This window comes from Ranitomeya variabilis, chromosome 2, assembly GCF_051348905.1.
Source record: "Ranitomeya variabilis isolate aRanVar5 chromosome 2, aRanVar5.hap1, whole genome shotgun sequence".
NCBI classification, from domain to species: domain Eukaryota; kingdom Metazoa; phylum Chordata; class Amphibia; order Anura; family Dendrobatidae; genus Ranitomeya; species Ranitomeya variabilis.
The window spans coordinates 278,561,944-278,586,369 of NC_135233.1; the positions used below are offsets into that span (position 1 = coordinate 278,561,944).

Below are 24,426 nucleotides of genomic sequence, written 5' to 3' on the forward strand. Positions count from 1 at the left end.
TCTGCGGTTGCGCATTGAATTAGCGTCTCTTGCATGCGCAGTATGCTTTGACCAACTCTGGGCAATGCATGAAATCATTATTGCGCATGCACCGGCATTTTCCTTGACGTTCTGTGCCCCGGAAGTCTTTCTATGCTTCCGGGGCACAGAGCATAGGGTCAAAAGCCAGCGCATGCGCAATAATGATTTCATGCTTTGCCCACAGTTGGTCAAAGAATACTGCACACGTGCGAGGCGCTAATTCAATGCGCAACCGCAGAAACTGACCGCAATCTGTGCTATTCACAGATGTAGTTATGTCTGACACGCCGAGGAGCGGGGGGAGAGACTGCGATTAAGCCCCGCCCATCGGACCGGACCGGGGTGATTGACATACGGAAACGGAGAGATTACTAAGGTATTTTTGCAGCAAAGGTGGGGAATTGGGGGATATGAAAGATACTGATGTAAAGCTGAGCTCAGGCCCTATTGAACCATATTTTTATCTCCTATCGAAAAAACGGGTGACAGGTTCCCTTAAATCCCTGCCCTCAGTCACTGGCTTTCCCACTCTTGCGGGAGCCCACGCCATTTTTTTCCGCGATTTAACCCTTTATTTTAACACCTAGAGCTCCAACATTTTGCACACACAAACTACTAACATTATTAGTGAGGAATATGTAAAAATATAACGGATATGCAATGGTTTACTGTATGTAAACCATGTCTCATATCCTGTTGGGTTTGGGAAGGAGATAGCAAAAGGTGGAGCCGCATATTCATCACTGTAATGAGCGGTACCACGTGACCGCTCACACAGGACAAGCTGCGGCGCTGAGAGGAGGCATCACGGGAGCTGGGTGAGTATTTTAATGCCAGCTGGCGGGCGCACAGGGGGTGGGAGGCGGGAGGTGACCAGGAACTTTATTTTAAACACAAAAAAAATAAAAAAAACTTGATTTTTCATTCCTTCTCTCCAGCGTACGCTGCTGGGGAGAAGGAATGATTGCCGGCTTCAGTACCACACGCAGGGGGGACAGCGCTTAACTCTAGCGCTGTCTCCTGCACGGTCCGTGTGGTCCTCAGTCGGCACACGGACGGTATCCGTGTGCGGAACGTGTTGACACGCACCCATTGACTTTAATGGGTCCATGTGATCCGTGCGCTCCCACGAACACTGACATGTCTCCGTGTTTTTTAAACGGACACACGGTCCATGAAAACACGCTGACATGTGCAGAGACACATTGATTTTAATGTGTCTACGTGAGTCAGTCTCTTCGGTACGTGAGAAAACTGTCACCACACGTACCGGAGCCACTGACGTGTGAAACAGGCCTAATCCATATTTTTCTCGCCCCCAAAGACTTTCATTGCTGGATTTTTCTCGGAATACGCTGACAAACGCAGCATGCTGTGATTTTCTCAGCCCGTAAAATACGGCTGAGAAATATAGGGCAGATAGGAGCTTCCCCATAGAGAATCATTGGTCCGTGTGCAATGCGTTGTTTTTGCGCCTGTCATACGTCCGTAAAACTCTCTAGTGTGACCCCGGCCTTAATATGAGAAACAATTACCATATAATTACTAACTCACTGTAATCGGAATAGAGTTATCTACAGCAATAAATATAAATAGTGATCTGATGGTTTCAGATATAAGGTGTTCTGATATTTCTGATTTGTGTTTCTTTTAGAGTTGCTGCAGTGCACAGAACTTCATTTCATCCTGAAGCTGGTACTGGATGCTGGCAACTTTATGAACGCTGTAAGTCATCTGCTCCATACATATTGTAACTCTGTATATATGAGGATCAGCCAGTTCTTCACTGTCAGCAATCATCGTTCATCGCTATTTTCCAGCATGCTGACATATTCTCTTTACGCTGCCTTGATGTTTTTTAGATTTCACTTACAAGTGCTTCTCACTAAATTAGAATATCATCAAAAAGTTAATTTATTTCAGTTCTTCAATACAAAAAGTGAAACTCATATTATATAGAGTCATTACAAACAGAGTGATCTATTTCAAGTGTTTATTTCTGTTAATGTTGATGATTATGGCTTACAGCCAATGAAAACCCAAAAGTCATTATCTCAGTAAATTAGAATACTTTATAACACCAGCTTGAAAAATTATTTAAAAATGTGAAATGTTGGCCTACTGAAACGTATGTTCAGTAAATGCACTCAATACTTGGTCGGGGCTCCTTTTGCATCAATTACTGCATCAATGTGGCGTGGCATGGAGGCGATTAGCCTGTGGCACTGCTGAGGTGTTATGGAAGCCCAGGTTGCTTTGATAGCAGCCTTCTGCTCGTCTGCATTGTTGGGTCTGGTGTCTCTCATCTCCCTCTTGATAATACTCCATAGATTCTCTATGGGGTTAAGGTCAGGTGAGTTTGGTGGCCAATCAAGCACAGTGATACTATTGTTTTTAAGCCAGGTATTGGTACTTTTGGCAGTGTGGACAGGTTCCATCTCCAAAAACCTTGTTGGTAGAGGGAAGCATGAAGTGCTCTAAAATTTCCTGGTAGACAGCTGCGCTGATTTTGGTCTTGATAAAACACAGCGGACCTACACCAGCAGATGACATGGCTCCCCAAACCATCACTGATTGCGGAAACTTCACACTAGACCTCAAGCAAATTGGATTGTGACCTCTCCACTCTTCGTCCAGGCTCTGGGACCTTGATTTCCAAATGAAATGCAAAATTTACTTTCATCTGGAAACAACACCTTGGACCACTGAGCAGCATTCCAGTTCTTTTTCTCCTTGGCCCAGGTAAGACGCTTCTAGTGTTGTCTATTGGTCATGAGTGGCTTGACACAAGGAATGCGACACTTGTAGCCCATGCCCTGGATTCTTCTGTGTGTGGTGGCTCTTAAAGCAATGACTCCAGCAGCAGTCCTCTTCTTGTGAATCCCCCCAAATGTTTGAATGGCCTTTTCTTAACAATCCTTTCAAGGCTGCAGTTATCCCGGTTGCTTGTGCACCTTTTTCAACCACACTTTTTCCTTCCACTCAACTGTCCACTAATATGCTTGGATACAGCACTCTGTGAACAGCCAGCTTCTTTAGCAATGACCTTTTGTGGCTTACCCTCCTTGTGGAGTGTGTCAATGACTGCCTTCTGGACATCTGTCAAGTCAGCAGTCTTCCCCATGATTGTGGAGCCTACTCCACAAGGGACCTTTTTAAATGCTTAGGTAGCCTTTGCAGGTTTTTTTGTTAATTATTCTAATTTACTGAGATAATGACTTTTGGGTTTTCATTGGCTGTAAGCCATAATCATCAACATTAACAGAAATAAACCCTTGAAATAGATCACTCTGTTTGTAATGACTCTATATAATATAGGAGTTTCACTTTTTCTATTGAAGAACTGAAATAAATTAACGTTTTGATGATATTCTAATTTTGTGAGAAGCACCTGTACTTTCTTATTACTTGAGCAGATGACCATATTATCGGTCCGAGTGTGATCTGACAAACATCGGATTGCACTTGGACCAATGCTATTCTATGGGGCAGCGCACATGTCCAAGGAAAAGATCACTGCATGTCCAAGTTTCATCCGATTTTTGGATCACACTCAGCCATGCAAGTCAGTGAGTCCGTGGAAACCATCAAACTGCACACGGATGACATGTAAGTGCAGTCCAATTTCCACGGACTGTCATCTGCACCTGCCCTTATCCTGACCGTGCCACATTATTTGCCAGATTCACACTTCAGTATAGTGCAAACAGAATATAAGCTGTGTACAGAGTAGAAACCCATTAGTAACAATAAATGTTCATATCTGTTTGGATTTCATCATAACTTTCATAAAAATAGAGCAGCATACGGTAAAATAACAGACTCCATGATGTAAACCCAATTGACCCATTATAAGTCAGTGGGGTCTTTTGACCACTATTAGTGTCCATCCTTCACTTTCTGTATTCTGCTTCAGAGAGCAATATAACAGAAGTGGCTAGGGCATATGTGACCACTCCAGCAGTCAGTAATCACAGGACTAAACTGCAGTACCAGACACAGACAATACACAAGAAGGGCTTTGTTTCACCAAGAAAGTAGCATTTTTTTCTAATCTACAACTTCTTTAAAGAGGACGTGTCACTTACAATAAATGTGTGTTTTTAACCTGGCGTAAATTCTGCTGTTCTCCTGAATCTGGCATGGTTTTTCTCTTTATTTCTGCTCCTCTCCGTTCCCGAGTTATGGCTCCCTCTTTCCTGTATATAAATCTAATTATTTTAGTCAACTGGGCATGATCCTCAAGATAAGTTGAGGCCCACGTCCACTTGTCTAACAAGATTCTATTTACATACAGGGAAGAGGAGGTCTTATCCCGGAGCGGAGAGGTGCAGAAATAAGTGTCTCAGGCGTGTCAAGCCCTTATGTGACTCCTGGAGGATCTGGGATCAGAAGGTCACAACGTTTATTACATCTCAGGTCCTCTTTAGGATCAGTTTGTTGTTTACCTTGAATTGGAGTGGATTTAGTTTCTTTCGGTGCTGAAAGAGTTAAGGACTAGTGATGCGCGAATATACTCATTACTCGAGATTTCTCGAGCACGCTCGGGTGTCCTCCGAGTAGTTTTTAGTGCTCGGAGTTTTAGTTTTTATTGCTGCAGCTGAATGATTTACATCTGTTAGCCAGCATAAGTACATGTGGGGGTTGCCTGGTTGCTGGGGAATCCCCACATGTACTTATGCTTCCTAACAGATGTAAATCATTCAGCTGCGGCAAGAAAAACGAAAACTCCGAGCACTGAAAAATACTCGGAGGACACCCAAGCGTGCACGAGAAATCTTGAGTAACGAGTATATTCACTCATCACTATTAAGGACCCTTTCTCTTCTGGTTGTGAATTTGGAGCTTGAGTTCTCAGCTGCAGCACCTTGTGACCACTCCATTCCACCATATAAACCCACTGCTAGCTTCATTCCTTGCTGGTTAGAGTTCATCTATATTGACCTCTTTGAAGGAGCCAGTCTATGTAGAAGCTGTGGTGTTCGTTTCTGTTGGAGAAGCTGAGGAGTGCTATTTTCCCACTGTTTGTTGTACCTTCCTCATGTTGTCAAGAGCTTAGGCACATGATCAAGCACGAGGGGGGAAGGACCCATCTGGGGATGATAGGGAGTTCAGTGATCAGACTCAGGTTTATGTTCGGAGTTGACCCTCTCTCCCTGTTCCCTATCGCCAGGGTCTTCCTCTCTGCCCCAGTGTAACAATAAAAAAAATACAATGCCAGATTCAGGAGAACATCAGGTAAAGAATGATATATTTATGACAAGTCTCCTCTTTAATCACACCAGTCTATCAATTGTGTCACAAGCACGTTTTCCACTTTAACAACCTGCATTGTCATAAAGAATATCAAGTTACCATAAAGCTTTTCATCTGTACTTAGCTGTAACACATCATAAAAGAAATATCATGTTTGTTGGATTGATAAGTGAGCATGACATCTGAGAATCCATTGATTACAGGGGTTGTATGAGACTCGAAGAAAGCATCTGTGTTTTTTAAAGAAATGTCTTTTTGTTGAAACGCCTTTTTTGTCCTTGGGCTGTGTCTGGTATTGCAGCTTCAGTGCCTTTCACTTCACCGGTCCTTATGGTGCTAGAGGAACAATTAGATTGTCATCTCCTCTAGACAGAAAGGTGAGGGGAGATGACGGAGTAGGTCGCGTTTCCTCCATTGTAAGGTGTCTTCTCACAGTCCACTGCACCTTGTGTTACTTTTCTTCCTTGTGACACATTTTGTCTTTGCAGGGCGGCTATGCTGGGAATGCGGCTGGTTTTCGTGTGTCATCTCTGCTCAAACTTGCCGACACAAAAGCCAACAAACCCGGGATGAATCTCTTGCATTTCGTAGTGATGGTATGTGGATGAATTGTGCTGAAAAGAACAAAGGCTAAATGGAAACGTATCTTGGCACCAAAATTAGATTATTATTTATTTTTATAGTACCATAGATTTCATGGTGCTGTACATGAGAAGGGGTTACATCAAAATACAAATATCACTTACAGTAAGCAAACTAACAATTACAGACTGGTACAGAGGGGAGATGACCCTGCCCTTGCGGGCTTACATTCTACAGGATGGGGAAGGAGGCAGTAGGTCGGGGGTTGCAGTAGCTCCAATGGTGTTGAGGTGGTCGTGTGGTCATTACAGGTTGTAAGCTTTCTTGTAGAGGTGGGTTTTCAGGTTCCGTCTGAAGGATCCAAATGTGGTGGATAACCGGACGTGCTGGGGCACAGAATTCCAGAAGATGGGGGATAGTCGAGAGAAATCTTGGAGGCGATTGGGTGAGGAGCGAAAACGTGTGGAGGCGAAAAGGAGGTCTTGGGAGGACCAGAGATTACATGAGGGAAGATATTGGGAGATTACTAGTTCAGAAATATACGGAGGAGAAAGGTTATGGATGGCTTTGTAGGTCAGTGTTAGTAGTTTAAACTGGATACGCTGGGAAATTGGAGTGAAGGGATTTGCAAAGAGGGGAAGCAGGAGTGTAGCGAGGAGAGAGATTACCGTAATTAGTCGGGCAGCAGAGTTAAGGATGGACTGGAGGGGTGTGAGAGTGTTAGAAGGTAGGCCACAGAGGAGGATGTTGCAGTAGTCGAGGCAGGAGATGATAAGGGCATGCATAAGCATTTTGGTAGAGTGAGGGTTGAGGAAAGGACGGATTCTGGAAGATTGAAAATTGAATCCCTACGCCGTACATACATATTGTGGTGGTCACCATCTCATACTATTTGTAAGGAAGGAGAGAACAAAAGTTCCTTTTTTGTATCTTTTGGGGAACTTCCCTGTATTCGGGATTTTATTTGTATTTTAGGCAAAAATAATTAATAGTAGCACTAAAATGTGTCATAAAAGCCACAATAATATGTGAGATATAACAATATCCATTGAATTGTGCTGGACATGCATTGCGTAATCATTAAGAAGAGACGCCCTGTGACTCATGTTATATGACTTATTATCAGTCTGCAGGGACCTATCATTTATGCCAAGTTATATATACCCTGATGCATACAGTATTCCATTAGAATAGAGACTTAGGTGGCCATGATCGATGCTTTCAGTGGTTTGTAAGGTGGCCGGATCATTTGTTAAATCTTGTCATCCATTTTTTCCCATAAAGATTTAAAATCTGAGAAATTGAATAAAACCCAGTAGCAAATCAATGAGTGTGCCATTACTTAAAGATAAAACAAGCTGAGGAGAATCGTTCTAGATTGTAACACAAAGTGATCATGAATTATAGCAGATTAGAAAGGGAAATTAATGAAACTTACAATAGTTTCCAGGAACGACTGGTATATAATCTGCCCTCATGTAGAAGTCTGTATAGCAATATAATGTCCTGTGAGCAGACCTCAGTATCACCACATGACAAGTAACATATGGACACCCAAACATCACAACCACATATATACAGGGGCGGACGTATCATCGGGGCAGCGTGTGCTCCAGAGACATGGGGGGGCACTACCACACGAGAAGCAGCTGGAATTGTACATTATGATGAGCTGTTAGACTGTAAAGGGCCCAAATTCTCTCCGCCAATGCATATATATATACAGTATATACATATATATATCAATATGAACAGCCCTGTAAGACTCATTATGGCACATGGACATCATTTGGGATTGTCTATTGCTCAGAGGTAGAGCTGGTGTGAAACTACTCACATGTCACATTGTGGCCTATGATCGCTGCATGGGAGCCGGAGGACCACCTCTTACCTGCCAATGGCTGCTGCTCTTCTTTTAATTAGCCAGCCTGGAGTGATGTCACATGTATGTCACGCTGCAACCATGACCTCACTCCAGGCCAACCAATCAAAAGAAGAGCTGCAGATGCCGGCAGGTAAGAGGATTTGCACCAACTCTACAGTCTCATTTCTATGAGTTACTGCACCACAGAGCAGCGCCAGGCCTTTAGTACCCTAGAGAGCATTATAGGAAATTGGGCAGGAAAGTGTGATTGCCAGGTAGTGAATAGTGATAGAAACATGTTTCCATTGCTGCAGAATCTGAAGGCCACAGGTAGAGCTTAGTATTGCAGATGGTGATCTCCGACCTGCGTGTGACAGATCTGTCATAGAAATCCACGTCAATGAACAGTTGTGTGCTAAGATCACCTCCATTAGGGCTCAGACCTCACCAGTGAGTGTTGCAATCCAGAAGTCCATTTTTATGAACTATATTTTCAGCAGTCTGCTGCTATATGGCTCCGCTGTTACTGCTGCTACTTGTTTCTACTACATAATGCCAGGTTACCCCATTCTGATGCCGTTTTACAAGACATAAAGGCATATTTTTGGCTACAAAGCCACTATAACCTTTTACCAATAAGGATTTGTGCACAGTGTATTTTTCAGTCAGATTACACCTAGAATCCGCCTCAAAAAGCGCTGCGAAACACCTAAAGAATAAACATATTGCACAGCAATGTAAAAATACTTTGCTGTGCCATGTTCTGTTTTTTTTTTTTACTTCTTTTAATCGCTTTAGGCTTTGGAACCTGTGAAACCGTTAAAAGAAATTACATGTTCATCCTTTGGTCAGTTTTTACTAGGAAGCCACTCTCTATTTATAACATAAATTCTAGAAAAAAGACGCTGGTAGCGGAGCCACCGCAAAAACGACAGCAAAACTGCCATTGAAGCTGCTTCAGGGAAAAAATAACATATTTGCGTAGGAAAACTTCATTGAGTTCTCTGGTGTTGTTCGTACATAACCTAAGTGCTCTGGTTTTGCAGCAAGGATGGGGAAGCACATGAGCGGAGGGGATTTATCAAGAGTAGTTAGGTACATCCAAACTACTTAGAGACCCAGGTCTCATAAAATTTGTTGCATCCACAGCTTTATTCTCCCTAGCGGTAAAATAATTTTGACTAGTGAGTAGTGATGAGCGAGTTTTCCAAGCATGCTCGGGCGTTCTCCGAGTATTTTGGCCTTGCTTGTAGATTATGTTTGTGAGTCGCCCGCCAGGGCAGTGAGGTACGGGTCCGGTCTTAACGGGGCTGTCACGGTCGCTGCGACCCGGTCTGTGGCCCTGGGACTCAATTAAAGGGGTTTGGCATGATGTAGTCTATTCGTGACGCCACCTGTGGTTTTCGGTCAGGGTGACCGACGCTGCTTTATAGGGGTCCTCTGGGGGATGTTGATGCAGCCGTGATGGTGATGCTTCCCACAGGTGAAGCGGGGTCCCCAGGGCTCCCAAGGTATATGGGCCAGATGGTATAAGCCGTCGAATAAGTAGAGGACACAGTGTGGTAAAGTCTTTACCTGGTTTACTGAAGGTGGTAATCCACAGTCCAGTGAAATCCCCTTGGCAGGTCAGGTTGGGAGCCTTCCACTATGTTCTGGATTTCTGGTACCTTGCTACCTGTAGTTTGCTGGCCAAGTACTCCTTTCTCTCTTTCCTGTCCTGGGACAGAACCTGCACGGCAGGCAGCTTGAGCTGTTCTCTTGGGGTCTCTTACACGGTGACTCCAGGGTCTAAATTGCTGCTGTGCCTCAGGTGTGGTGTTGGCAATTTACATGCAGTCCTATGCCCTCTGGTTCTGCTATGGGGCTTACAGCTCCCCACAGCCTCGGGCTCCCGGCACCCAGTTTCTGCGCGGTGGCTCCTAGGAGGCTCTATTGTAGTCTCCCTGAGCTCTCAATCTCTCCTCTGCTCCTTTCCCTTCACTGTCTGCTCCAGACTAGCCTAACCCCTCTTCCAAACCAGGATCTTTATTCAGGAAAGCTGCCCTAAAACAGGGTTTTGAGCTCCCCCTCCTGTCCTGGATTTAGAAGGTGTTGTGTGTGTGATAATCTGCCAAAGGAAATCTCACTTGTCTCCAGGCATATCACTACCCTCCCCGAGAGGAAGGCAGCACTACTGTGGTACCCGAACTCCTGGGGTGCCACATTTGAGTCCCCGCAGCTGCATGATTTGCGGCTGCTAAATAGCCTGAACACATGTGGGGGTTGCCTGGTTGCTAGGGAATCCCCACATGTATTCATGCTGTCTAGCAGCCGCAAATCAAGCAGCTGCGGGGACTCAAACATAATCTACGAGCATGCCCAAAATACTCAGAGAACATCTGAGCATGCTCGGAAAACTCGAATAACGAGCACACTCACTCATCACTACTAGTGAAGCATTGCTTTAGGAGCCAGGAAAGGCTGGGCCGGTGTAATGGAAGCCATATTTATCGGCACTCGTTATATTACCGCCATCATTTTACAATAAAATGTTCTGTTACTAATTTTCTGTCAGCTCAGTACTGATTAGAAAGAAACAGGAACTGACTTCAGACGTCATAAACTAATGATTTGGCATTACGGGCCGCTTGCATTGTTTGTCCTTAGGTTTTACTTTAGATTATGTTTTCTTTCTAACTTTCTCTTTGTTTTTAAAGGAAGTCCAAAAAAAAGATCCAAGATTCCTTTCATTTGCAGACAAACTGCAACACGTTCACAGCGCCAGCAAGTAAGTGCAATAAGTCTGTATGTATCTGGACATGGGCTCACAATTATTGTTCAATATGAGATGTGTTTTTTTCTGAGGGATTCTGTCTAACCACATACATGATTTATAGTCAGACATCTGTAATGTCTTCAGCTGGATCTAGCTGTCCGATATAAGTTGAATTCTCACCCAGCGTCTTTATCTGTAGTTCCGATTATCGCTGCATTTCTCATGTCCTTCTGTGCGACCTTCAGATTGCTTTAATAGGAGTCCGCTGTGGTTTTGACCCCTCAAAAATGCTGGGTACTTTACAAAGGAGAAGCGTCACGAAACATGTTACATGTGCATATGGAGCGCCCCCATGGGGCCGTGGGGTCCTTCAGTTCACAGGGGGGTGTCATGGTGGCTGACCCGGTCCGTGGCCCTGGACGTCCGTGTAAAAGGGAAAGGTCTTTAAAGGGATAAAGTTTGTGTTCGTGAGCGTGACGCCACCTCTGGTATTCGGTCAGGGTGACTGACGCTGCTTTAAGGGGTCCGCTGGGGTGATGTTATGGCAGCTAGATGGTATACCTTCCCAAAGGTGAAGTATATCCCCAGGGCTTCCCGGTGTGTAGATGGTGGATGGTGAATGGCGCAGAGAAGAACGAGGACACAAGGTTGCAGTCTCTTTACCTTTACTGAAGACTTCAGCATCCACAGTCCAGGGCACCAGATCACAGGGCAGGCAGAGCCCGGCCGGTTTGGAGGCAAGTCCAGAGGCCCCTTGTCCAGGTGGAAATCAGTAGCCTTCCCTTGCGCTGCAGTGTTGTAGTTCCTTACTGCCTAAGGCTTCACAAAAGGTCCTCACAGATGTAATGTCTTTCTCTGTCCCCCAGATAGGATAGGACAAACCCGTATGACTGGTGGCTTGAGGCTGTTTATAGGGACTCTAGCATACCCCAGCCTCTAAGGGGTGCCACCGTGCCTCCTGGGTGTAGGGGCGGACAGGTAACTTGCAATAAGCTGTCCTGCCGGTCTCTGGAGCAAAGCATAAAGGTCCTTACTCCCTTGGTGTTCCAGCTACCGGGATTCTGCACCTCAGAAGAAGGCAGCCTGTGTAGGGCTGGTCCCCTTCTGGTATTCTCTCCTTTGCTACGACTTACTTCATGCTCGCTGCAATACAATTCTGCCTTCAATGTCTCTTCCTAGGAGCTGCAGCTCTGAGGGCATGCACAGCTCCGTGTTCTTTCTCCTTCATTCACTGACAGGATCCCACTCCTGTCAGGGACCAACTAACTGAGCTGAGCTCAGCCAGCAACTGACTCACTTTCCCTACAGGCGACCAGTTTTACCTATGTGGGGAGTGACCTAATAGGAGCAGAAGCTCCCCCTGGAGTGTGAAATGTGTTGCATGTTTGTGATACCTGGATGCAGTTATCCTTCTTTGCCTCGAAACGTAGCATCACTCTCCCCGAGAGGAAAGCAATACCACTGCGACGACCAGGACCCTGGGGCGCCACACATAAGGTCATGCTGGACTTTCTTCCTAGTCGCTTCTTCTGGATGCATGTGAACTAATATAGGGGCTTGATGAGACCACTTATGGACTTTTCCAACTACGTATTTTGTGCACCTTAAGGAAAAAAGCTGAGTGTCATGTTTATTATTGATTTTAGACAACTAGGGATTTATTACATGAAGCCCTGCACTGCCATAGACTACCAGGGAAGCTGTAATTTACCCCTTTCTCCTCTAAACCACCAGCCATCCTAACATTAGCCCATTTTCACTGCCTTAGACCACCAGAGATTCTGACATTAAGCCCTCTGCTGCCCTATACCACCAGTGTTTTTTACATTTACGCATTCACTGTAGTAGACCTATAAGAATATTGACATTAACCTCTTTTACGTCCCTGGATCAGCAGACATACCGACGTTAGCCCACTCTCAGCCCCTTATTACCAGGGATGCTAATACTATAACACATGTACCACCGTAGACCACCAAAGACGGCCCTGGCAGTAAACCCCCTTCACTGCATTAGCACTAACACTATTTGCCTGGACACTATGTGGCTCCGTATATTTAGGTGTTTTACAGTTAATTATAGCTTTGCTGTTTTTCCGTGCAGCGCCCATGTCTGGAGATGATCAGCTCACTTGCTAGGATTTAGAGGTAACATTGCAGGTGGTTTTATTATATAAATTATAATATATAAAGGTGCTTCTCACAAAATTAGAATATGAACAAAACGTTAATTTATTTCAGCTCTTTAATACAAAAAGTGAAACTCATATATTATATAGTCTTTACAAACAGAGTGATCTATTTCAAGTGTTTATTTCTGTTAATGTTGATGATTATGGCTTACAGCCAATGAAAACCCAAAAGTCATTATCTCAGTAAATTAGAATACCGTATAACACCAGCTTGAAAAATTATTTTAAAATCCGAAATGTTGGCGTACTGAAATGTATGTTCAGTAAGGGCTTTGTGCCAAGCATACCTTTTTGGAGTTATGGTAAAAATGTTTTAACCTTGGTCTCACTAGACCATAACACATTTTCCCACGTGCTTGGATTTTTTTTGCAAGAAAATTCTTCTGTACTGCCACCCTACCTCCAGGTCAGATATATGAAGAATATGGGAGATTACTGTCACATGCAGTACACAACCAGTACTCGCCAGAAATTTCTTCAGCTTCTTCAGTGTTTCTGTACACTCCTCCAGAACCAATTTTCCTCTTGTCTTTCAATCAATTTTTTGAGGAATGTCCAGTTCTTAGAAACATTACTAGTGTGCCAAATTTTAGATACTTGTTGATGACTGTCTTCAGTGTCCATGGTAGATCTAATGTATTGGAAATTTTTTATTCCCTTTTACTGATCAAACGTTCATAAATGAGATCCCTTTGCTTTGTTGTAAGCTGTTTACAGACCGTGGAGTTTACTGTAAAATATAGCTTTGAAAATCTTAGGAAAATCCTACAAGAACAGAAACTTTATATGGGGTTAATCAGCGCCACTGTAAATGATGGCTGCAGTGTACTGACTCCTATTTAACATGAGTTTAAATGTGACTGGATAATTCTGAACACAAACATACCCAATTATAAGAGGATGTTCACACTTATGCAACCACATTATTTTAATTTTGTTATTTTTATTTTCCCCTCAAAATGATTTTTGTTTGTTTCTCAGTGGATTACTACAGATTATGGGGGAGAATAAAGGTGGAAAAAGTTCAGAAATTATTTTTCATGGTATGAATTTTTTTTTTTTAAACTACAAACACCGGGCATTTTACCAGGAGAGCGTAGACTTTTTATATCCACTGTAGCTAGTATTACTCGAACAGAATATATACAGAACTATTCAATAAATAAGCTTCTTGGTGCATATTTTATTTTCACATAGAAGACTGATCTATTTCCACATGAACAGTGAATTTTCTTAATTTCCTTGGATATAAATTTTAGGAAAATGCTTGTATATCATATAATTCACCCCTGTATAAACCTTATCTGCTTCAGATCTGGAAGCATTCATCCTTACTCTGATACCCTTACTGATTTCAGCCATGCTTTCTTTCCACATATGTTACCATATTTCCACGGTTCATATTCTGTATCGCTTTCACATGTAACAGATGTGTCCCAGAGGTTTTCCGAAATCACGGAATCATTTATCTGTGAGCCCGAGCCAATCTCTTTATTGTAAAATACAAGAAGCGATCACTGACCGTTGTTTGAAGTCACCCGTAATGATATATATATATATATATATATATATATATCTGTATGTGGAACTGAAAATAAGTGAATGGTTTTCTTTTCTGAACTTAAACTCCCCTCTTCACATCAGCTAAAAACATGTGGCTCTGCATTCTATTTTACACGAAACACAAAGCAATAGACATCTGCAAAGAAGAATAAAAAAAACACGATCACCGGAAAATATTTATTCTTGAGTTGTTCTCTGCTCTCAAATTGTTAAAAATCAGCAAATTTTCTGTGTTAGGCATTGTGGTGGTCACATCAGGAGATTCTTTACTCCAGCATATGAAGATAATGTGGCACTCACCACTGATGTTTTTACACCTTTAATAGTTCATTCATTGTCACAAGATGCAAAATAGAAACATGCACCTTATCTCTATTTCGTATCTTTTAATGTCTCGTTTTTGCATCTGTTGACTATGAATAAGCAGTAAAAGAAGTCAATTTATCAGTGGTGAGTGTCCAATGATAGCTTGAAGTCCAGCATAACATGGTTTAAAATCCAATCTTTATTGTAAATTCCTTAAAATATAGAAGATACAGTAGAGTTTTTCTGACGCGTTTCAAGCCAATCTGATTCTTAATCGATTAAGAGCCAGATCGACTTTAAAGAGCTGAATAAAGTTTAAAAGTAATCTTATCAACGCAAAGTGTGCCGGACTTCACTTCCTTTTTCCTATTGGAATGACAAGGGCATCTGAGTGTGTGTAGATGAATAGTATTGTTAGATACAGCTCACCCCTGCTTGATGTGCATACGTTGGTCCAGCCTGCAGATGATAAGTGCATGGACTAAGTTGTTGAGGCTCCAGACTGATAAAGCCCAATGATAACTTGAAGTCTAGTACTTGGTGGTTTAAAATCCAATAATCTTTATTGCAAATCCATTAAAATATAGATGGTACAGAAGAGTTTTTGTGATGCGTTTTGAGTCAATCTGACTCTTAGTTGATTAAGATTTAGATCAACTCGAAAAGCATCAGAAAAACTCTTCAGTACCATCTATAGTTTAATGGATTTACAATAAAGATTATTGGGTATGGGGGTCATTCCATGTCAAGTGGACCAGTGGTCCCCACTCGACCTTCTCCGATTTTGCTGAAAATTTATAAGGATGTACATGTATGTTTGAAAAGAGGTTCTGTAAATTTTTAGGGCCAGATCTCAAATACATTGGGCACTGTTGACCTTTCACTGGAAGTTCCACCAAGCCTGTGGCTTCAGCTAAGAGGATTTTGCAAACTTTGACACATAGCCATTAGAGTTCTATACTGGCTATGATGCTGAAATTTGGCATACTAGCTCAACTTTTGCTGCTAAACACGATAAAATTATTACCGGCTATGACAAAACAATATTTCGGCCGCAATTTTGTGTCAAAGTAGCTTGAAAAACGCGTCGCGTAAAATTTATGCCAAACTTTGCCCATATATAACTCAAGACCAAAAACCAATAGTAACTGGTGCTTTGCCCTGTACACCAAACATCTACATGACTTTGCATTACTGCAATATCACGGTCAAAGCATATGTATTTGTGGAAATATTCACACCCACATATGATGAAAAACTTAAAAAAAACTAATTTTACCTATTTTTAGGTAAAATTTCTCAAAAAGGGTACCCCTAAAATATATTAATTCTGATATCATTGGAAAGAGCACATTTTTCTCTACAAGGATCATTGTTTGTTTTTTTGGAGTCTCTCATTTTAAGAAATGAAAAATGCCACTGAACATGGTGTTATTTATTAATACGCAATGAATGGTAACTGCACTATTCAAACCCTTGCGTTGGTCCATGGTGGTTATACCACAACCAATTCCCTAAGAATTGGTATTATAATCCTATTAAGAATTGTAATAATGCTGTCTTTCGAGAATTGGCAGCCTGTTATGGTTCTCAATGGCAAGAGAACATAGCCCAGCAAACATAAGAACTAGCTCTTGGAAGGATGGAAACTAAACTGACCATGAACTAAACCTGCCGCACAACTAACAGTAGCCGGGTAGCGTAGCCTGCGTTTTATCCCTAGACGCCCAGCGCCGGCCGGAGGACTAACTAATCCTGGCAGAGGAAAATATAGTCCTGGCTCACCTCTAGAGAAATTTCCCCGAAAGGCAGACAGAGGCCCCCACAAATATTGGCGGTGATTTTAGATGAAATGACAAACGTAGTATGAAAATAGGTTTAGCAAAATTGAGGTCCGCTTACTAGATAGCAGGAAGACAGAAAGGGCACTTTCATGGTCAGCTGAAAACCCTATCAAAACACCATCCTGAAATTACTTTAAGACTCTAGTATTAACTCATAACATCAGAGTGGCAATTTCAGATCACAAGAGCTTTCCAGACACAGAAACGAAACTACAGCTGTGAACTGGAACAAAATGCAAAAACAAAAAAGGACTAAAGTCCAACTTAGCTGGGAGTTGTCTAGCAGCAGGAACATGCACAGAAAGGCTTCTGATTACAATGTTGACCGGCATGGAAGTGACAGAGGAGCAAGGCTAAATAGCGACTCCCACATCCTGATGGAAACAGGTGAACAGAGAGGATGATGCACACCAGTTCAATTCCACCAGTGGCCACCGGGGGAGCCCAAAATCCAATTTCACAACAGTACCCCCCCCTCAAGGAGGGGGCACCGAACCCTCACCAGAACCACCAGGGCGATCAGGATGAGCCCTATGAAAGGCACGGACCAAATCGGAGGCATGAACATCAGAGGCAGTCACCCAAGAATTATCCTCCTGACCGTATCCCTTCCATTTGACCAGATACTGGAGTTTCCGTCTGGAAACACGGGAGTCCAAGATTTTTTCCACAACGTACTCCAACTCGCCCTCAACCAACACCGGAGCAGGAGGCTCAACGGAAGGCACAGCCGGTACCTCATACCTGCGCAATAATGACCGATGAAAAACATTATGAATAGAAAAAGATGCAGGGAGGTCCAAACGGAAGGACACAGGGTTAAGAATCTCCAATATCTTGTACGGGCCGATGAACCGAGGCTTAAACTTGGGAGAAGAAACCCTCATAGGGACAAAACGAGAAGACAACCACACCAAGTCCCCAACACAAAGCCGAGGACCAACCCGACGCCGGCGGTTGGCAAAAAGCTGAGTCTTCTCCTGGGACAACTTCAAATTGTCCACTACCTGCCCCCAAATCAGATGCAACCTCTCCACCACAGCATCCACTCCAGGACAATCCGAAGATTCCACCTGACCAGAAGAAAATCGAGGATGAAACCCCGAATTACAGAAAAAGGGAGACACCAAGGTGGCAGAGCTGGCCCGATTATTGAGGGCAAACTCCGCTAAAGGCAAAAAAGCAACCCAATCATCCTGATCTGCAGACACAAAACACCTCAAATATGTCTCCAAGGTCTGATTCGTCCGCTCAGTCTGGCCATTAGTCTGAGGATGGAAAGCAGACGAGAAAGACAAATCTATGCCCATCCTAGCACAGAATGCTCGCCAAAATCTAGACACGAATTGGGTACCTCTGTCAGAAACGATATTCTCCGGAATACCATGCAAACGGACCACATTTTGAAAAAACAGAGGAACCAACTCGGAAGAAGAAGGCAACTTAGGCAGGGGAACCAAATGGACCATCTTAGAGAAACGATCACACACCACCCAGATGACAGACATCTTCTGAGAAACAGGAAGATCCGAAATAAAATCCATCGAAATGTGCGTCCAGGGCCTCTTCGGGATAGGCAAGGGCAACAACAATCCACTAGCCCGAGAACAACAAGGCTTGGCCCGAGCACAAACGTCACAAGACTGCACGAAGCCTCGCACATCTCGAGACAGGGAAGGCCACCAGAAGGACCTTGCCACCAAATCCCTGGTACCAAAGATTCCAGGATGACCTGCCAACGCAGAAGAATGAACCTCAGAAATGACTTTACTGGTCCAATCATCAGGAACAAACAGTCTACCAGGTGGGCAACGATCAGGTCTATCCGCCTGAAACTCCTGCAAGGCCCGCCGCAGGTCTGGAGAAACGGCAGACAATATCACTCCATCCTTAAGGATACCTGTAGGTTCAGAATTACCAGGGGAGTCAGGCTCAAAACTCCTAGAAAGGGCATCCGCCTTAACATTCTTAGAACCCGGCAGGTAGGACACCCCAAAATTAAACCGAGAGAAAAACAACGACCAGCGCGCCTGTCTAGGATTCAGGCGTCTGGCGGACTCAAGATAAATTAGATTTTTGTGGTCAGTCAATACCACCACCTGATGTCTAGCCCCCTCAAGCCAATGACGCCACTCCTCAAAAGCCCACTTCATGGCCAAAAGCTCCCGATTCCCAACATCATAATTCCGCTCGGCGGGCGAAAATTTACGCGAGAAAAAAGCACAAGGTCTCATCACGGAGCAATCGGAACTTCTCTGCGACAAAACCGCCCCAGCTCCGATTTCAGAAGCGTCGACCTCAACCTGAAAAGGAAGAGCAACATCAGGCTGACGCAACACAGGGGCGGAAGAAAAGCGGCGCTTAAGCTCCCGAAAGGCCTCCACAGCAGCAGGGGACCAATCAGCAACATCAGCACCCTTCTTAGTCAAATCAGTCAATGGTTTAACAACATCAGAAAAACCAGCAATAAATCGACGATAAAAGTTAGCAAAGCCCAAAAATTTCTGAAGACTCTTAAGAGAAGAGGGTTGCGTCCAATCACAAATAGCCTGAACCTTGACAGGATCCATCTCGATGGAAGAGGGGGAAAAAATATATCCCAAAAAGGAAATCTTTTGAACCCCAAAAACGCACTTAGAACCCTTCACACACAAGGAATTAGACCGCAAAACCTGAAAAACCCTCCTGACCTGCTGGACATGAGAGTCCCAGTCATCCGAAAAAATCAAAATATCATCCAGATACACAATCATAAATTTATCCAAATAATCACGGAAAATGTCATGCATAAAGGACTGAAAGACTGAAGGGGCATTTGAAAGACCAAAAGGCATCACCAAATACTCAAAGTGGCCCTCGGGCGTATTAAATGCGGTTTTCCACTCATCCCCCTGCTTAATTCGCACCAAATTATACGCCCCACGGAGATCTATCTTAGAGAACCACTTGGCCCCCTTTATGCGAGCAAACAAATCAGTCAGCAGTGGCAACGGATATTGATATTTAACCGTGATTTTATTCAAAAGCCGATAATCAATGCACGGCCTCAAAGAGCCATCTTTCTTAGCCACAAAGAAAAAACCGGCTCCTAAGGGAGATGACGAAGGACGAATATGTCCCTTTTCCAAGGACTCCTTTATATATTCTCGCATAGCAGCATGTTCAGGCACAGACAGATTAAATAAACGACCCTTAGGGTATTTACTACCCGGAATCAAATCTATGGCACAATCGCACTCCCGGTGCGGAGGTAATGAACCAAGCTTAGGTTCTTCAAAAACGTCACGATATTCAGTCAAGAATTCAGGAATCTCAGAGGGAATAGATGATGAAATGGAAACCACAGGTACGTCCCCATGCGTACCCTTACATCCCCAGCTTAACACAGACATAGCTTTCCAGTCAAGGACTGGGTTATGAGATTGCAGCCATGGCAATCCAAGCACCAACACATCATGTAGGTTATACAGCACAAGAAAGCGAATAATCTCCTGGTGATCCGGATTAATCCGCATAGTTACTTGTGTCCAGTATTGTGGTTTATTGCTAGCCAATGGGGTGGAGTCAATCCCCTTCAGGGGTATAGGAGTTTCAAGAGGCTCCAAATCGTACCCACAGCGTTTGGCAAAGGACCAATCCATAAGACTCAAAGCGGCGCCAGAGTCGACATAGGCATCCGCGGTAATAGATGATAAAGAACAAATCAGGGTCACAGATAGAATAAACTTAGACTGTAAAGTGCCAATTGAAACAGACTTATCAAGCTTCTTAGTACGCTTAGAGCATGCTGATATAACATGAGTTGAATCACCGCAATAGAAGCACAACCCATTTTTTCGTCTAAAATTCTGCCGTTCACTTCTGGACAGAATTCTATCACATTGCATATTCTCTGGCGTCTTCTCAGTAGACACCGCCAAATGGTGCACAGGTTTGCGCTCCCGCAGACGCCTATCGATCTGGATAGCCATTGTCATGGACTCATTCAGACCCGCAGGCACAGGGAACCCCACCATAACATCCTTAATGGCATCAGAGAGACCCTCTCTGAAATTCGCCGCCAGGGCGCACTCATTCCACTGAGTAAGCACAGCCCATTTACGGAATTTCTGGCAGTATATTTCAGCTTCGTCTTGCCCCTGAGATAGGGACATCAAGGCCTTTTCCGCCTGAAGTTCTAACTGAGGTTCCTCATAAAGCAACCCCAAGGCCAGAAAAAACGCATCCACATTGAGCAACGCAGGATCCCCTGGAGCCAATGCAAAAGCCCAATCCTGAGGGTCGCCCCGGAGCAAGGAAATCACAATCCTGACCTGCTGAGCTGCCAACCTCTTTGCTGTCCCTCCAATCCCATCACAGGGTGACTTTCCATGACTGGTACCAAAAAAATTCCATTCAGCGCTGATATTGAAATCAGCATTGTGGTGGCACAAGTTGAGAACATTTTTGAAATTTTTGTACTGGGCTGCAGATCCATCGCTGAAGTAGCGGATATGACGAATCCCATAGATGAGTCTTGAGATACTCCACAATTACTGTTAAGAAAGTGTGGACTGCAACTGTGTCATGTCGTGAGCAATCACTGATTATGCACAAGCTGATGTTCTGCGCAGCTTCACCATTTAACTCCTTGAAGTAAATTACAAATGGGTGTACTGTAGCTTGACTATTTTCCCAGTGGAAACCTTGAATGGCATCTTGAACAATAAATGAGTAATTTTCAGCAAAGTCCATAAGGATCACAAGCTCTCCAGGTCTCAGATTTTCCTTCAACGATTTCAGATATCAACTTTGATGCTTGGCGATGTAGTGATTTAGAAATTTTCAAAACCAATTCTTCAATGAAATCTTCTATAGTCAGTTGTTTGGTATCAAGCGTGTCTCGATCAGTGTGAATCCATTTTTGAACTCAATAATATCTTCAGGGTCACTGTTGACAAACACATTGACTAGAAATTCTTTTAAAACTTCAAGACCCGGGCATTTATCACAACGGCCAAACATACAGTCCTTGGATTCAATTCCACAGACCATTTTGCATATGTGCTCTTTGTAGTCATCATTGATGGGGCTGCCAGTTCTCGAAAGACAGCATTATTACAATTCTTAATAGGATTATAATACCATTTCTTAGGGAATTGGTTGTGGCATAACCACCATGGACCAACGCAAGGGTTTGAATAGTGCAGTTACCATTCATTGCGTATTAATAAATAACACCATGTTCAGTGGCATTTTTCATTTCTTAAACTGAGAGACTCCAAAAAAACAAACAATGATCCTTGTAGAGAAAAATGTGCTCTTTCTAATGATATCAGAATTCATATATTTTAGGGGTACCCTTTTTGAGAAATTTGACCTAAAAATAGGTAAAATTCATTTTTTTTAAAGTTTTTCATCATATGTGGGTGTGAATATTTCCACAAATACATATGCTTTGACCGTGATATTGCAGCAATGCAAAGTTATGTAGATGTTTGGTGTACAGGGCAAAGCACCAGTTACTATTGGTTTTTGGTCTTGAGTTATATATGGGCAAAGTTTGGCATAAATTTTACGCGAAGCGTTTTTCAAGCTACTTTGACACAAAATTGCGGCCGAAATATTGTTTTGTCATAGCCAGTAATAATTTTATCGTGTTTAGCAGCAAAAGTTGAGCTAGTATGCCAAATTTCAGCATCATAGCCAGTATAGAACTCTAATGGCTATGTGCCAAAGTTTGCAAAATCCTCTTAGCTGAAGCCGCAGGCTTGGTGGAACCTCCAGTGAAAGGTCAACATTGCCCAATGTATTTGAGATCTGGCCCTAAAAATTTACAGAACCTCTTTTCAAACATACATGTACATCCTTATAAATTTTCAGCAAAATCGGAGAAGGTCGAGTGGGGACGATTTTTAAAACTGGTCCACTTGACGTGGAATGACCCATGGGCAACACGAACTGGAAACACCAGAATTCCTCGTTTTTGATTGTCTTGGATTTTACCTTTTATTATGGAGAATAAAGTTTAAAAGTCATCGTATCCATGCAAAATGTGCCGGACTTCACTTCCTATTATCTATTGGATTTTAAACCACCATGTGCTGAACTTCAAGCTATCACTTTGGTGGATACTTGGCCAGTGTATATAGCAGTGCCAGCACATTTTTTTGTTTCTCTATGTAGATTGATATTAGTTGTTACACATCTTTCCAGGAAATAAATGTGTCCTTTCTTAACTTTGCTCTTATCTTCCAACTTTGAAAATAAAAATTTACATTGCTCTGTTAGGTATTATTTATGCTATTTGTGTCTGTTTGGGAATTAGTCTAAATTGTTTCCGTTTTTTTGTAAAAATTATGGAAAAGTAAAGGTGGACACATCAATGTAACATTTTTTTCTAGTATCTAAGTAGGGGCTTTTACATTTTAAAGGGAACCTGTCATCAGGTTTGCCTCTCTGACTTTGCTTGATGAATGGATTTCAGGGGGCTTCATCCACATCAGTCACTGAGGATTGTACGCATCCTAGGATCTTATTGATGCGTTCTACAATTTCAAGGAAGCGGCACTGGACTTTTATCAGCAGTGCACACTCCAACAGACCTAATCCAACAGATAATAAATCCAGAAAAAAAAATCTAGAAGCAGCACTATGCAAAAAAATGTGTTTAGTAATAAAAAAAAAATGGAACCTAAGGTTTCGGCTATTGAAGCCTTTGTCAAGAATGCTAGTTCTGCTTCTTGTATTTTTTCCTAGTAATAAATTGGGGTGTGGCAGACTCCCCCGTCATTCTAATAACAATGTATGGCGAATGCTAACAACATTTATATATTTTATGTTTGGTAAGTGGCAAGGAGCTGAGTTGTTACATTCCTTATTATTCCGCTTTTTAGATTCTTTTCTGTTCTATTGGAGGTTAAAAGAGCTTGAAAGTTATTTTTGAGCTGTAATTATACAGACACATTGGTTTATTTATGTGTCTGACCAGATCTGGTTTTGCTCCTAGGTTGTCTGAAGATAGCTTGTTGGAGGAGTTCTACCGGCTGCAGTCTCGGATAGCTTCAATCCATCAGACGTTGGCTGCTCCAGAGCTACAAGAGCTCAGAATACAGATGGAGGAGTTTCTGGAGGTAAATTAATAAGCCCCATGATGACAGCATTTACATAGGAATCTGAAATGAGAGCGAGATGGTTCACGTGGGAGTTGATGTACACTGGGTAGGCTTGACCTCATTGCATTAATGACCTAAAGGGGTAGTCCAATACTTTTTTTTATCAGAGGATAAGGATCCTTACAAAATATATAAATAAGCAGTATGTACCACTGGAATCCCCTCTCCCTTATTCTAGTACTGCCCCTGTGATGATCTCTACCGGGACTGAAGTGATGACATCCTGACCACTACTGAGCAGACTGATGATGCCACAGATTGGCTGTAGGTTCAGGTGACTGGTAGGACGAATGTCATCACTTTCAGCATTGACTGTCAGAAAGGAAGGACTGGAAAAGAGGAACAAATTACTTCTTTCTCTCTTTATTTAAGGATCCTTTCCCTTAGGGTACTGTCACACAGTGCAATTTTGATCGCTACGACGGCACGATCCGTGACGTCACAGCGATCGTATGATTATCGCTCCAGCGTCGTAGACTGCGGTCACACGGTGCAATCACGGCGCTGGAGCGATGCCGAAGTCCCCGGGTAACCAGGGTAAACATCGGGTTACTAAGCGCAGGGCCGCGCTTAGTAACCCGATGTTTACCCTGGTTACCAGCGTAAACGTAAAAAAAACAAACAGTACATACTTACATTCCGGTGTCTGTCCCCCGGCGTTCTGCTTCTCTTCACTGTGTAAGCACCATAGCCGGAAAGCACAGCGGTGACGTCAGACGTCACCGCTGTGCTCGCTTTCTGGCTGGCCGGCGCTCACAGTGCAGAGAAGCTGAGACGCCGGAGGACAGACACCGGAATGTAAGTATGTACTGTTTGTTTTTTTTACATTTACGATGGTAACCACGGTAAACATCGGGTTACTAAGCGCGGCCCTGCGCTTAGTTACCCGA

At 43.2% G+C, this 24,426-nt stretch overlaps 1 protein-coding gene across 1 annotated transcript in view; it reads left to right on the forward strand.

Moving 5' to 3' along the window:
* The window catches only part of LOC143805530 (uncharacterized), a 77,305-nt gene that overhangs the window by 41,872 nt on the left and 11,007 nt on the right, over positions 1-24,426 (forward strand). Inside the window, exons 7-10 of the mRNA XM_077285004.1 lie at positions 1,676-1,746; positions 5,766-5,873; positions 10,420-10,490; positions 23,371-23,494. Coding sequence (XP_077141119.1) covers positions 1,676-1,746; positions 5,766-5,873; positions 10,420-10,490; positions 23,371-23,494 — 374 coding nt within the window. The remainder of the gene's footprint in view (positions 1-1,675; positions 1,747-5,765; positions 5,874-10,419; positions 10,491-23,370; positions 23,495-24,426) is intronic.